General features: G+C 36.3%; 1 protein-coding gene across 1 annotated transcript in view; it reads right to left on the reverse strand.

Moving 5' to 3' along the window:
• The window catches only part of PTPRQ (protein tyrosine phosphatase receptor type Q), a 100,032-nt gene that overhangs the window by 50,208 nt on the left and 35,162 nt on the right, over positions 1-14,662 (reverse strand). Inside the window, exons 20-25 of the mRNA XM_053943543.1 lie at positions 13,295-13,460; positions 12,534-12,824; positions 12,023-12,298; positions 11,074-11,225; positions 9,842-9,983; positions 7,982-8,251 (exon numbers count right to left, since the gene is read on the reverse strand). Coding sequence (XP_053799518.1) covers positions 7,982-8,251; positions 9,842-9,983; positions 11,074-11,225; positions 12,023-12,298; positions 12,534-12,824; positions 13,295-13,460 — 1,297 coding nt within the window. The remainder of the gene's footprint in view (positions 1-7,981; positions 8,252-9,841; positions 9,984-11,073; positions 11,226-12,022; positions 12,299-12,533; positions 12,825-13,294; positions 13,461-14,662) is intronic.

Below are 14,662 nucleotides of genomic sequence, written 5' to 3' on the forward strand. Positions count from 1 at the left end.
AAGCTCTATAAACTGTATTAGCTATTTGTGTAAATTACAAGAAATGTCCTAGTTCAACTACTTCTTTATGGAAAATAAAAGCAGAGAAATGCTACATGGTTAGAAGGAAATACCTAAATTTTTCCTCCATAAATCTTCTACTCTGTTGTAATGTAAACTGTTAATATCTGTTAAGGTGCTGCAAAAATATGATTTCTTACACACTCAAATAGAATAATGATAAAATGTGGGATAGAATGGAAAGCTACCTATTGGGCTATATTCCAATACAGTTACAAGGGTTTGCCATAAAGCAGATAGTAACTGCTTAGTTGCTGGGTGTTAGTAGGAAGGTGGAAATATATACCTTCATTTGCCCAAATGTGCAGCTCGTTAAGCCCTGGCTGGCACAACTGCAGCCTCTGCACCTAAAACAAGGCAGGTTAAAGGGGCTGGTCACAGATACAGGAAGAGCAATGCTCATTGTCTGGACACCCTGGTGGCCTTTCCTTCTTAAGGACAGTACCTGATTCCCTTATTTTCAACATGCATGATGACATCAAAAAGAACTGAGTGTTAGCATTTTTGCAGTAAAGAAGGAAAAGATGCTTGGCTTTCATAGAATAAGAAATTATATCAGGCAAAATGATGATGGCTCTGATTTGGGGGCTCTCTGGCAGACTAACAAAATTCTAATAAATCCAGCCTCTATGAGCTTTCCTTTTATTTAGAAAAGAGACAAATTCCCTGAAAGTGGGGGAAGAATGGAGGGTGGAGAAATGATGTTTCTCTTTCTATCTGTCCTTTTTCCCACTGACTGCTGAGGATGCCCATACACATTATCTTCACAAGGCTGAAGGTAACACCTGGGATTATCCCAGTAACACTACATGAAAACCGCCATTTTAAAAGATAACCTTGCAAGTATCCTGATAGCAGACAATCAGACAACCATTTCTTCTTTCACACAAAAGCTTTGATAGCTATTTCATGTTGTCTTTTTTTTCAGTTTATGAAAACCCGTATAAACAAAATATTTTGAACCTAGAAATCAAGGGTCAGCCAGCAAAATTTTCTCTGTCATTCCCTAGACAGACCTTTAAAATGGAATCAGAGCCTTAAACATTAGTCAGTTTAAAATCAAACTAATTTTATCTCCTTCCTTACAAAGGCAAATCAAATATAAATGTAATCAACTCATTCAAACAAATGAAAAGATGTGACCTGAAACTGGAGCAGATCAAAGCAGTTTGGTCCTAGGGCCAAAGTGAAGAGCAGTGACACCCAGTGGCACAGTGTCTCTTGAACTTGGTGATTGTGTTCAGAGGCAATTTCAAGACAGCTATGATATTGGGTTACAGATACAAAGAGGATTACAATTACTCTAGCATGGAGAATCAGATTTCCATTCCTCAAGAATGACTAAAATCCCCCCAACTTTTTCTTTCCACAGATGGTACTGATTTGAACAAACCATTCCATGCTTCCTAGAGTAATCATGCAGCTTGTCTAAATTTTCTGACCTATGATGAAGTATCACTGTTCACACTAAAAATTATGGAAGCCAGAAACTGCATATTTTTCAATTATTATTTCAGGTTATATTGGAACTGTATAAAGACTTATTATCTATTCTTATACACTGACAATTTGCTATGTACCTAATGGGAATTGTGTTATTAATCTAAATTTCCAGAAAGGTGCACTGAAAGAAAAGGCATGAAAAAGGTTGTGATTGTGGTATTGTAAGACACTAACTGCTGAGGACTGTGCTCTGATTAGCTAGTGGAAATTCTCATCCTAATCCCAAGCTTAAATTTCCCAGGAATCATACACAGGATCCCTTAAGTCTCATCACATATCTTAGTCTTTCCCTATTGTATTCTGTTTGCTATAATTCAACTATCTGTGGGAGTAGGGAGTTTTTCTAAGTCTGAAATATTTGGTGCAATGTCCTCCACCTAATTTTCCATTTAATAGCTTCTAATTCAGCTTTTGAGAGCCAGACGGGCAGCTGGCAGAGAGGCTAACCATGAAATGCTGGTGAATTCAGTTTCTGGAATGGAAGAGGAATGAGGTATTTTCAGATTCATCTACCATTGTTCATATGATGCCTAAATTTCAATGAAAAGTAACTGAAATCAGATCCACATGGGATTTTAAGCTCCTAAAACCTATTTATATGCCTGAGCTCTCACTGAAGTTGACAGAAAGTTAAACACCTAAATAGAAGTTAGTTTGGCAGATCTTGGCCATATACTTGTCTGGCTACAATGCTAATCAGCTGGTGGACTGATCTGAGATTAAGCTTTTATTTGATAACATAAATAAAAGGAAATTCCTGGTAGAAAAAGCACTAGCACAGTGCAAAGACTTGTATCAGTTGAAATTGGCCAATAGAACTGGTTTAAACTAACAAAAAACACTTGGTAGAAAAAACCTTATTCACAATGCAAAGATAACCTAAGGGCAGCAAAGGACACATACACAAATCTACTGAGAAAAGAGAGGTTATGGCTTTCTGTGGAGACTTTTGTGGAAAGCAGCAACTACAGCTGCATGGGCCATGAACTGAAGACAGTAATATGATATGGCATAGTTCCTAGCAAAGTTAATAAAAAAAAAGCCTGCCTACAGAACAGCTGCTTGTAGCTGGAGTTTGGATTAAAAGGACTGCGGCAGCCTAGAAGTCTGTTGGGCAGTATTAAGAGCATCAATAGGAGGAAAGTGAAGAACAAAGTAGAACCAACAGCAGTGGGCACAAATCAAAAAAAGTCTTCAGAAAATAGAAATAACTGAAAAGAAAATAAATACTCTGTATTGATTATCTCTTAAATTTTGAAAGTTTAGTTACACAAATGAGTTCCATGGATTAAGCTGATAACCCTGATCATGCTAAATACTACTTGAGTATAGAATGCTAACTTCAGGAGGACTCATCATGATATAAAGTCCTGCTCAGTATGAATAAGTACATCATGAATAGGACCTAAATTATTTTGCTAACATAAAAATGTAAAAAAAACTGTAGACTTTTTTTCCCATGACTTTGGACTGACGTTATCAGACATGCTTTAAAGGAAATTGCACACTTGAGAGCATGTCTTAAACAAGCCTCTATGGACCATGTTTCTCAGTCCTTAGCACATCAGAAAACTCAGTATCCAACTGTGTGATCTAAGAACTGAAAATCAAATAATGCAAATCTAGAGAGAAATGCACTTCTTTAAGCTAAAAAGAGTAGTGAAAAGCTGCCTGTACTCAAGTCTTAAATGTTCAGCTTTCCATTAAACTAAAACACTGTCTGCTATTCAGTAAACATTTGTATTTAACCTGTAGCATCCATTTCAGCTTTGCACATATATGTTGCCACCATTTCTTACATATTAGTGCAGAGTTGACCTAGTCCCTACAAAAAAGACAACAATTCCTTTATCCTATGCTATATGAATCATCTACTTTTATCAACCTTCTTATAAAAATAACACCAGTACAATTTCATTGGCAGCAACCAAGTGCCACTGCATTTTTCTAGAGAAGATTTCCCATCATCCTCAAAGCCATTAAACTTAAATTTGGACCAAACAACTAATCATAAGATGTAAAGAAGTCCATATTACATAAAGAAAATACATCTGGGAAAAAAATTAGTCATCTTGGAAAGAAGTGTTGCAAAGATTCTCATTCCTACTTCACTCTGCAATTTTTGGATGATTTTACTCTAATACAATTATGAAATGTGAACTTGCAGCAGGGATTGAACATGTGAAACACACAGCCCTTTTCTTCATTAGTGACAGGGGACACTGAAGCTTGGACATTTCCAATACAGTGGCTCTTCAGCAGGCTGATCCCTCAGGATAACCAGAGCAAACCATCTGCACTGCACATCTTACTTGCAGCCCTAAGAACCACTTGGGGTTTAAATATTCTTGCAGTGCATCACAGTCATCTGTCATTTTCTTCACTACTTAATGAGGAAAATCATGTAACACCAGCTCAGAGCTGTCATGAACTGCCAGATCCTGACAAAAGGATTTATGGTGAAGGAAACAGCATTTCCTTGTATGTGAAGATGGCTTTAAACACTATGCTTTGTGTTTCTCAAAGGTCTTGATTAAAAAAGCCCACATTTTCCAGTGGGGACCTCCATACTGGAGATACAAATCCAGAACCTTTAGAGTGTTCCTTGTGCAAGAGAGTAAATACATTTTGTGCACATGTAACAAAAGACGATGCTAATTTGCCACCTCCACACCAAAAGACCTGAGAAACTTTCCCATCACCAATTCCTTTAGGCACTACTCTTCTTTATTCACAAGGCATACTTCTGTGTATAGCTGCAAGTTAATGGCCTGGAAAATGAAGCCCAGGTTAAATGAAAAAATGCTTCTTGGGCAAATTTCTAGCCATATTTCTTTTAAATGCAAGTCATCATGAATGCCTCCCTGTTTAAAAGAAAACAAATGGTAAGGACTGTCACCAGAGTACAGTGGGGGCCTCAACCTCTTCTTACTGTGTTCAGGTATAATATCAGGTGTGACTAACAGTAAGAGGGAAAAGTGGGGAAATTACTCTCAGTGTCTTAATACTGCAATCAATATGATTGATATTCTCAGAAAACAGTGAAAAGCCTATAAAAATTTAAAGCAGAAACCATTTTCTTTTTATTATTCAAGCTTTGGATACCACCAAGTGGCTTTTTAATTGTTCTATTTTTATTGTAAATTGCATGACTGTCACACTTATCTCAGATTTGTGAGTTAACTGAATATTCATAGCTTTAGTGTGCCTTTTGGAGAAGTTTCCTACTGTTTTATGGCTGTCTCTTGCTTCTAAATATTCTTTCAACCTTAATGAAATTTCATTTTAGTATGTGCATTATCTTGAAAATAATCCAAGGATATATTCAGTCATAAAATCCTAACTCATGTATGCATGTGTATGTACACTATATTATCTTTCATATTCCCTGTAATGTATTTAATCACAAACTAATACTACCACTACAAAGCTGACAGCTTTTGTAACATACTGCAGCCTGGCAGAGGTGGTTTACCATGACAATGCAGCTAGATCAGACAAAACCCACTACTAATCTCCTCATAAATTTAAGCTCCATGACTGATGTTTAATTGTACCCAGATATGAACAAATTTACCTCAAAAAAGGCAATCTTGACAAGAATTTAAAGGTCAAATGCTATGCAGTGAGACACTGAGCCAAATTTGATTTCACTTTATGTCAGAAATAAATGCATTGTCAGTGACTCAGTGCTGGCTACATATTCTGTGACTAATTTTAGATCACCATAAATAAGAAGCTGACAACAGCTATAAAATTGTTTCCATTCCCATCCATGAATCTCCAATTCCTAGTATCCAGTCACTACAAAACAATTCATGCAAACACACAGCTAAGGAAATGTCCTAATTATATCTAGTTTGTTGTAAATATGACTAAGCAACAATGAAGCAAGAAAGGGTCAGTGCAGAGTTTGTGGCAAAAAGTACATGTGTTGTAGTATAAATCCTTCACTTAGTAAAACTCCCAGTGATAAGACACAAACTAGTCTTTATTTTGCAACAAATGTTACAAAATAAAGACTAGTTTGTTTGTTTTTTTTTTTCCCTGCTAGCACAACTCCTTATAACATTGACCATAAGACACCACCAGTTGCTCCCTAAAGCCGAAGCTTAATCCACAGTTTTCTCAGTCTTTCCTCAAGGACTAATTAATATCCAATCCCAAATTTCTGAGAAATCCCAACAATTAAGTTTCTCAGGTGTCCGGCTTCTTTAACACTGCTAGAAGCCTTTCCCCCATCCTCCAAGATGTGAAGCACCCAGAAGTCTACTGTTCTCCTTTGTTACCAGAGGGTAACATCCCTTCTGTGCAACTATCTCCAAGTCTGAACTCCATGCCCAGGTTCAGTCTTGCTCTAGCTCTGAGGGTTGGCTGTTCAGCAATCATGGTGTAAAAGAAAGCTTTGAGCCTTCTGACTGTGTCTGAGAAACATCCAGAAATGCAGGAACACACACATCTAACATCGAGCACAGCAGCTCAGCTCACTACATTTTCAGCCAACAGTGTAAAATGTTGTGTAAGAGTATGCTCATGTCTAATACTTAAACAATGCTTTGTCTTTTCAAAATTGGATTTTGAGCCCTGCTGATGAACAGAAGTTTCTGAGCAAACAAGAGGACAGATGAACCAGGTATAAGTCTTAAATTGCCAAAGTTCTGGACAGAAGGGGACCATCAGGGATCACAAACTGGCAGCATTTGTAGGGGAACTGCTGACAAGGAAGCCAATTTAGACAGAAAACTTTCATCAGAAATGTGTATGAATGTGCCACATGTGAAATAACGTGTGTGGCCAGGGTTTAGTGGGATAGACTGTATCATGAGGAGGGGCAGGCATCAAAGTACAACCCTGGCTATTTTCACAATGTTAGCCAAAATATGCCAGCAAGGGGCTTGTCCTCATTTGGAGTTCATCCATTTGATCTGGAACCAAAGCAGCAGTAGTCCAGCTGACAGCACAGACGTGGTCTAGATTCATTCAGACATGCACATCCACAAGTCTAATTTTAAGAAGTGTGGAAATCAAAGCTCAAAATGGGAGACCAAGGCTTTGTGGACAGGAGGGATCCAGTGGAGGTGCATGCCACTCAGGAAGCTAGAAACAAGAAGTCTAAGAGTAAGGGTAAGTCTGATCTCATCCAAGTTCAGTGCCTGACTCAAGTCTGCGTAGCTGAGCTGCTCCCCTCCATTTGTCATTCTGAACCAAAACCTTGTTGCTGACACAGATTCTCTTGTTTATTATTTGACAGATCTGGGAAAATTCACTCTTTTAGTTGAAGTATATACGAGTGCTGCAACTCATCTTTTAAGTTATTCAAAAACTTAGTAATAAAGTATTACAAAAGCTAGGTTTGTTTTGTAAGCCTCTGGGGTACAGTAGTGCTCCTCCATCCCACCCCTGTGTTTTCTAATTATCCTGAAACGGAGACCTCCTCAGCTTCATTGCATAAATTGATGTCACTTAAGAGAACACAAATAAAATAGCAAAATGCAATAATTTCTCCTGTAATTTAGTAGAAATGTGAAATCTTATCTGGATGTTTCTTGCTTAACATATTTTTTTAAATTTTTATATTTAACTATCACCAAAGAAGAAAACAATCCCAAGAAATAGTCCCAAGAGTAGCAATCATCCCTGACTGGGGGACTGAAACAGGCCTTTGCTTCCTGGATTCAGATTTGAGCTCCTCTCCACTTTCAGTTTAGAAGATAGGTACACAGCTATTCACATAGAACTAATTCTATTTTGCACAGAAAATCATCTCCATGTTTCACATGTCAAGTGAAAGCACCGCCAAGATTAGGTGAAGTGTTAAGTGTGTGTGGAGAGAAAAAGGAAGACAGACTGGGCAACAGTTTTTTATTTCAGTGCCAGAAAACCTGTCTACATTTTTCTTTGGATTTAGCTCACAATTTTCTTTCTTGTTTTAAAAAATCCTGCCTATGAAAAGTTATGACAAAGTTTCCTTGTAGAGGCTAAATTCTTCTCAATTTCCTGAATTCTGAGCAGCTTTATTGTCATTGAACTCATACCATTGACAGTTAGTAAAAACAAAACAAAAATTTCCCTCCCAAAAATTTTTTCAGACATACAGTCTCAAATATGCTAAATATACTAGGAACAAGGCAGATATTATATGACAAAAATAATGTGTGATCATAAATTAATAAAATAACTATTCAAACTCACATAGAAAAAGGTGTTCTCACTGTACTTTTAAAAATGGCAATTTATTCTCATCACTAGGTGTGTTCTAAAACAGGAGAAAGAGGAAGCCCTGTTTCTCTTCATTTACTATTAGCAAGAAATATAAACAACAGAATGATATAACTGTATTGAAGCAGCTTTTTCATGCCTGCTTGTTTCATAGTCATCATTTAAATTAAACAAAAAATTAACTTGAATAATTATTTACCTTTTTCTGGAAGTGTACTGGCATTGCATATCTGTTCTTCACCATCACCAGCAGACGTTGCAGCTTTTATTTTAATTTGATAAGTAACGTTGGAAAGCAGATTTCTAAAAGTATGCAGTGTACCATAAGATGAAAAATTTGTAGAATTTCCTTCAACTGTTATGATGTAATGTGTAATTATGCCATTGGCTGAAGCAGGAGGGTCCCACTGCACTAGGATCGATTGCCAATTTGTTGCAATACAACGAATGTTCTGTACAGCGTCTGGCACTTAAAGGATACACAGGCACCAAAGATTAACATGAACACGCAACTAAAATTGTAATCACCGAACAGTATCATTAGAGAAGCAGACCCAGTGCTCACAGTAAAACACTGCAGTGTCAGATAAATTAATAAAAAAACACATTGAAAGAACAAAACTATTACTTTGTTCTCATTAGATGGTTCATTTCCAGCTGCTGTGAATGTGACTGATGTTAGTACTTGAGAGAGGAGGCCATCTATCTATCTGGCTTCTTCCTAGTTGTGGGCTTCAGTTTTGTTTCCCCAACAAAACTTTCTGCTCATATTTCCCCCATGTTTTTTTAAACACAGTGTACTATTACATACACAGTATAGATACTCTATATACCTACTCCATATATATAGCAACAGCATCAACAGCAGAAGTTCCTTATTTATCTGTTTTCTTATCTGTCAGCCTTATTTCTTTCAGGCACTATATTACATTTCTCTGTCCAGAAGTCACTGGGCAGATTTCAGAGGTTTCATATAAATTCTTTCAACTTATTGTTTCCCATCTATTTGCTGGTTGTAACAAAAGAATTTTTTTTAAAATGCTCATAAAAAATTGATGAAGGTAGAAAATACTACAATCACTTTGAAAATAGAGCAATTATTTATGAACAATTGGTTAAAGAGAAATTGAGAAAATACCACAAGTATGGAATGTCAGTGATGAAATGAAACAACTGATGGATGACCATTGTTTTGAGGAGGACCACCTTCAGTTGCAGGAGTCCAACAGCCAAACTGAACCAGCTCAGTGATGGTCCAGATTTCTGATGGTGTTGTACAATAAACAGCAAAACTTTTCCCCAGAAACTCTTCTTTACTGGTTCTGGAAAGAATCTTCACCGGTAGAATGCATGATCTTATCAGACCTGTAGTCATCATATGGGATCTTTTTATTTTGGGGTCTGCTCCCTTTGCTAACAGTGTAGAGGAACCTGGGAGCCTCCTAACCCATGCTTGTTCCCTGGTACTGACAGCTCTTATGGAGCCTCAGGGTTGCTCTGACCTGGCAAAGAAGATACAGTTTTGCACAACAGCCAGTTTCACAAACCCACAGTCTCTCTTTAGTGAATGTTATGTATTTCACTTTTAGTGGCTAGCTTCCTACCTAAAATAAATTAAAAAAAAAAAAAGTTTAAAATTTCTATTTGTCTAATATAATTTCCAGTTCATTTGCCAATCTTTTGTCCAGCTGCTTTTGATACTGCTAATGTTTCAATTATTTTCACAGGGATCTGAATTATTGCTTTGATCTGCAAAGACTGATACCTATCTAATTTTCCTCCCTTTATCTGTGTTGCTATTAAAAGATTTATAGTAGCCATGTAAGCCTCTCATTTCAGATGAGGACATTTTTAATTCTACACTTCCGAAATCAGACTTCAAACCTAGTCTACAACAGGAATGTGAATTGGTGCTACACAGGCAAGAGACAATGAGTTAGTGTTAGGTTATGTTTTCTTTGGAGAGAAGAGGAAGACTTTTGTTCAACCATACAAGGAAAACAAATATAAATATATTTAAAACTGTCAGAACTGCAGCTTAGAAAAAGTAATATCTAACCTGATTCCATCGTTGTAAATTGGACAGCATTACTGAACTGATTGCCATTCCCAAGCTTGGTAAATGCAGAGACACTGATAAAATAGGGGCTGTATGGGTCTAATCCAACAATGTTTGCCTCATGGTTTGAACCTGAAATGTTCTTAAGGAAGGAAATATTATTAGTACACAATAAATCTCTAGAAACATTGTAGCCTTTACCTTGAACTTACTGAAATGAACAGAAGATTTACAGCCACAGTTTTGCCTCTTCCACTCTGAGTAGCTTTCAGTCAAATGCTGAAAACTATTTCTAGTTTCACATCAACCCCCCTCACCTTCTACTTCCTTACAGATCTTTGGTGGCTTCTTTGGGTGAGTACCCAAAGAATGTGTTTCCAAAGGTAGCTGGTTGTAGAATCGGCAGTCCCTCCTTCACATGCGCATCGTGGCCTTACGGCATTATGGAAGAAACTGGGATGATGCCAGCACTTCCTTCCACAATGGGGAATAACAGCAGACCTCACTGCAGCACTGTCTTTTCCTGCAGCTTTTACAAGCATCTCAGATGAACAGGGCTCACTATATAGTTTCTAAGCTTGAGATGCAATTCTGACCTCAGCTTGCTGCCTTTGCAGTTCATGGAGCATTCCTTGAGGCCACCCAAGCAATCAGATTTAAGCTTTGATCAAATTTTGTATATCATAAAATTATAGATTCATAGAATGGCTTGGGTTGGAAGGTGCCTTTAAAGACCATCCAGTTCCAACTCCCATACTGTGAGTAGAGAATCTTCTATAAGACTGGGTTACTCAGAGCTTCACCCAGCATGGCCCTGAACATTTACAATTTACTCAGTTCTTATTCTTTGATTTTTGTTTTTTTAATGAAGACCTCTGAACAGTTTTTACTATTTTTTGAGATAGTAAAATTTTTTTAATCTTGAAAGTCCATCGGTACTAAATAGTTAAACAAAGGTAGCCACAAGGCAATTAACTTCTGTCATTTTCTAACATTAAGCTTACACTAAAATACCAAGTAAGATGAATAAATCTCACCATTAATGAAACATTAGAAGCTCAAAGCACATTAAAATTGAACATTTTTTCCTGTTTAATTTGAAAAATTGAATTTATAGATGCTTCATAATTCTAGGAGCATAACAGACATTTAAAATATTTGCCATATCTTTTTTTTTTCTAAAATATGAAAAAATACTTTAAAAAATTATACACTCTTAATTATAAACATACCCAGAAAAATAATTTTTCAGTGTTGTTTTGATAAATCTTAAAATTATATCTCATAATAACACCATTTGGCTGGGGACTTGGATCCCATTTTAGCCACACGGAATCTGCAGTGTAGTTGATAATGGTCAAATTCTGGGGTGGAGCTAATGGCACTGCAAAAGAGAAATGCTATTGAGTACCAAATCACAAATACTCCAGGCAAAACAATACATGCAGGAGAACATAGGTACTTTTGTTAACATTTGTATCTGAACTCAAGCTAACAGTACTTGATTGCTATTTCAGGCCTTTTTCTTCCTCTTTGACGTGAAACAAATTCCATTAACTCAGAATACATTTTTAGTTAGCAAGGGATCTTCTTAGAGATCTAACAAATCTATTAATCACTTAAACATCCCTACTGTCAGAACCTTAGTTCTGTTTAAATGATTAATTTAACAGAAGTCATATTACATATATGACTGGAATGTGATTTACTTTGCTTCCTACACCATATATGGGGCACAACTCATCATATATTTAAAAGATGTGTAATTTACCATGCAGGGGAGAGGAGGTCCATGTAAAGGGGAACTGTGTGAATGTGTCAGAAATATTTCCATGTTTTATCATTTTTCAATTACATGGGGGGATGAAGAGAAAGGTACTGTTTTCTTCAAAATCCCTAACACTTTGCAAACCATAACACATTCCAAAGACAAAAGATATTTCTTCATGGAGTTATTTTTGTAATCCTGTGCAGAATGTGACCTCCTCTTATGCACTGTGGCAGGAGGAGGAACACTCAGGAAACACCTGCCTTGAAGTGCTTCCTTTGTCTGAAAGCTCTTCACTCACAGACCAATGGAAAATTAATCCTTCATATCAACAGGTCTGATACTCAGATCTAAGATGGATGTTGTAACATAGGGCTGATATTTTGAAGTTGTTTACAATTGAATTTGCTCACCTGATTCATCTGTGTAGAACTGAAGCATAGCAGATGGACCAGGTCCTTTTATTGTTCTGGCAGCTGCATAAATGCTGTACAACGTGAATGGCAGAAGGTCTTCCAAAATGATAAAATTATTGGTGGTAGAGAATGAGTTATTCCTTTCTGGCCCAAATAGATTTAAATTATAATGTATTATAATACCATTTGGCTTAATGGGAGGGTCCCATGAAAGCATAACTGAGGTAGTTGAGAGATTTGAAAATGTTTTCATTACAGGCGCTGATTCTGGGACTATATGAAGAAATAAGAAAGAGAAAAACAAGGATAATCTCAGAAAAGTATGAGTTACAATGAAAAATTCTATTTCACAGTCTTAAAATAGAAATGTGCAGCAGCTGTTTGTGTCACTGTATAACAAAAACACTTTAAGTGAAACAAGAAAATAAACAACTTTTTTTCTTTTAGAAAGCTATTTGGGTGTTTTTTATACATTTCCTTAGGAATTAATAAAATATCTTAATCTTACCATCTTCATCAGTTCTTATATGAAGACTTAGAGCATGCCGTTCAGAAGATCCTTTATCAGTGGCTGGTGTGATTTTCAGAATGTAATCAGTGTATTTCTCCAGATCATCGAAAATTATGCTTGTGTTGTAAGTAAGGAAAGATATTACCTTACTGGTTCCCAGTTGCATTAAACTTAGAGAAACATGAAAGAAGACTAAGCCATTTGACTGGGATGGTGGAAGCCAGCTTACATTTACAGAAGATGAGGAAATGTTTTGATAGATCAGATTTTCAACAAAACCTTCTGGGACTATGAGAGATAATAAGCAAAAAATTAAATGCATGGATTACAGTAATAAAACATACAAACCCCAACCAGAAATAACTGTTCAAAATATAATTAAAGTGTCAGTTGTAATATTCTTAGCAACTTTTAAAAATAATTTTTGTTTCAATATCAAAAGCAAAATAATTGAAGGTATGTATGAATAATCATTTCTGTCAAATTTGTTTAGGAAGAGTCTTAATGAAAGCTTAGGACAATAATTTTATTGCTTGTATCCACACAGGCTTGTGCTTTATGTTCTTAGTATTTCAAAGACTCAGATCAAAATGCCTTTCTTGTAAAGATAAATATTGCAGCATCGAAAACCAAATTTAATGGTCTTTTTTTAACTTTGCCATCATAAAAGTAAAATAATTTTTAAGTTAGAGAATATTTAATAAATATTTAATAAAATCACTGATATACAATGAGCACTAAAAAAGTTATTAACTTACTATCCTGATCTGTATACACATCTATTTTTTCACTGGTTTTGTTTCCATCTCCAAATGCCGTGCTTGCAGTTAACCACAAAGTATAATGGCTGTACTTTGCCAAGTCATCCAGCACTACAAATGGAGACGCACTGACATTGCTGTCATTATCATAACTTGTGACATTCTAAAGAGAGAAATAAAAGAAAATGTTACCACTTAAAATGTTTTTATTCATTGATTTCTCTTTCCAGTTCCCCATTTAGCCATCACCACCAGCAGACATGATTCACCATAGCACTCAGAAGACATAAACCTATGCTTTGACTCCTAATGAGCACTGATTTTTTCTGAAATACTTGATTGTATGATGTCTATTTATACTCCTTGTAAATACTACAGAGTACATAATTGGCTTCTTCTGTTGTTTGTAATTGTTGAATGCCAATTCAGGGATTAAAGCTGTAATATTGCAGTGCGTTTATCCATATTTCATCAAGAAAATTACCCAAAAAACCCAGCATCTGCTAATTGTTTATAGACTACATGAACCACACATGCCTTGGCTGATCATTATGAATCAAATCAAAGGACTTCTCTCTCTTTAACCTATTTTTATGAGAGTAGATTTTTGAATGTAAAACTTTCAGTGGCAGATATCTCACCTCACCCCTTGATAAACTGTTACTTTTGCTCATTGTCCCATGCAGTAACACCATGACATTATCTCTAAGGAAATGTCTATAGTTTAACCATGTTAAACCGAAGGCATCAACAGATTTTTTTTCCTTTGTGCAGTTACTTGCTACTGAAAGAATAGCAGCAGAACCTAGTCCCACTGTCTTTTGAACTATATTAAAAAAATGTCATTAATACTGTGACTACAACAATAAGTTAGTACTTCAGATCAGCACCTCTAAGGAGGCCATTCCTGTTTAGAATCAACAATTTTGGAAGATGAAAAGAAAAAATATAAAGCATATTATTTATGCAAGTTCAGCTACACCACATAAGTGAATGTGTTGAATCATCCACTGATTTATAGGAACTTGACTTAGGTGATCCAACACAGTTTGGTTCATGGTTTTAAAATTGTTCAGAAGTTATTTAGCCCATAAACGTATTCAGCTCAAGCTCTGGATAGCAAGTCAAATCTTTACTGCTGATTCAAAGAGCCAGTAGCATTTCTCTCCAACAGCCACATTGCCCCATTGAGCAGATGGCATGGACAGCACTTCTCAGGACCAAAGAAATCCTAATTTTTCTACATAGCAATATTTTCAGGGTGGGCTGGATTTTGCCCAACCCCCTGATGAATTCCAGCTATTTGGCCTGCCCCCTGTTTTTGGCATTAGATCGAATCCACACCTTCCACTTCTTTAAAATTCA

This window comes from Vidua chalybeata, chromosome 5, assembly GCF_026979565.1.
Source record: "Vidua chalybeata isolate OUT-0048 chromosome 5, bVidCha1 merged haplotype, whole genome shotgun sequence".
In the NCBI taxonomy this organism is placed as follows: domain Eukaryota; kingdom Metazoa; phylum Chordata; class Aves; order Passeriformes; family Viduidae; genus Vidua; species Vidua chalybeata.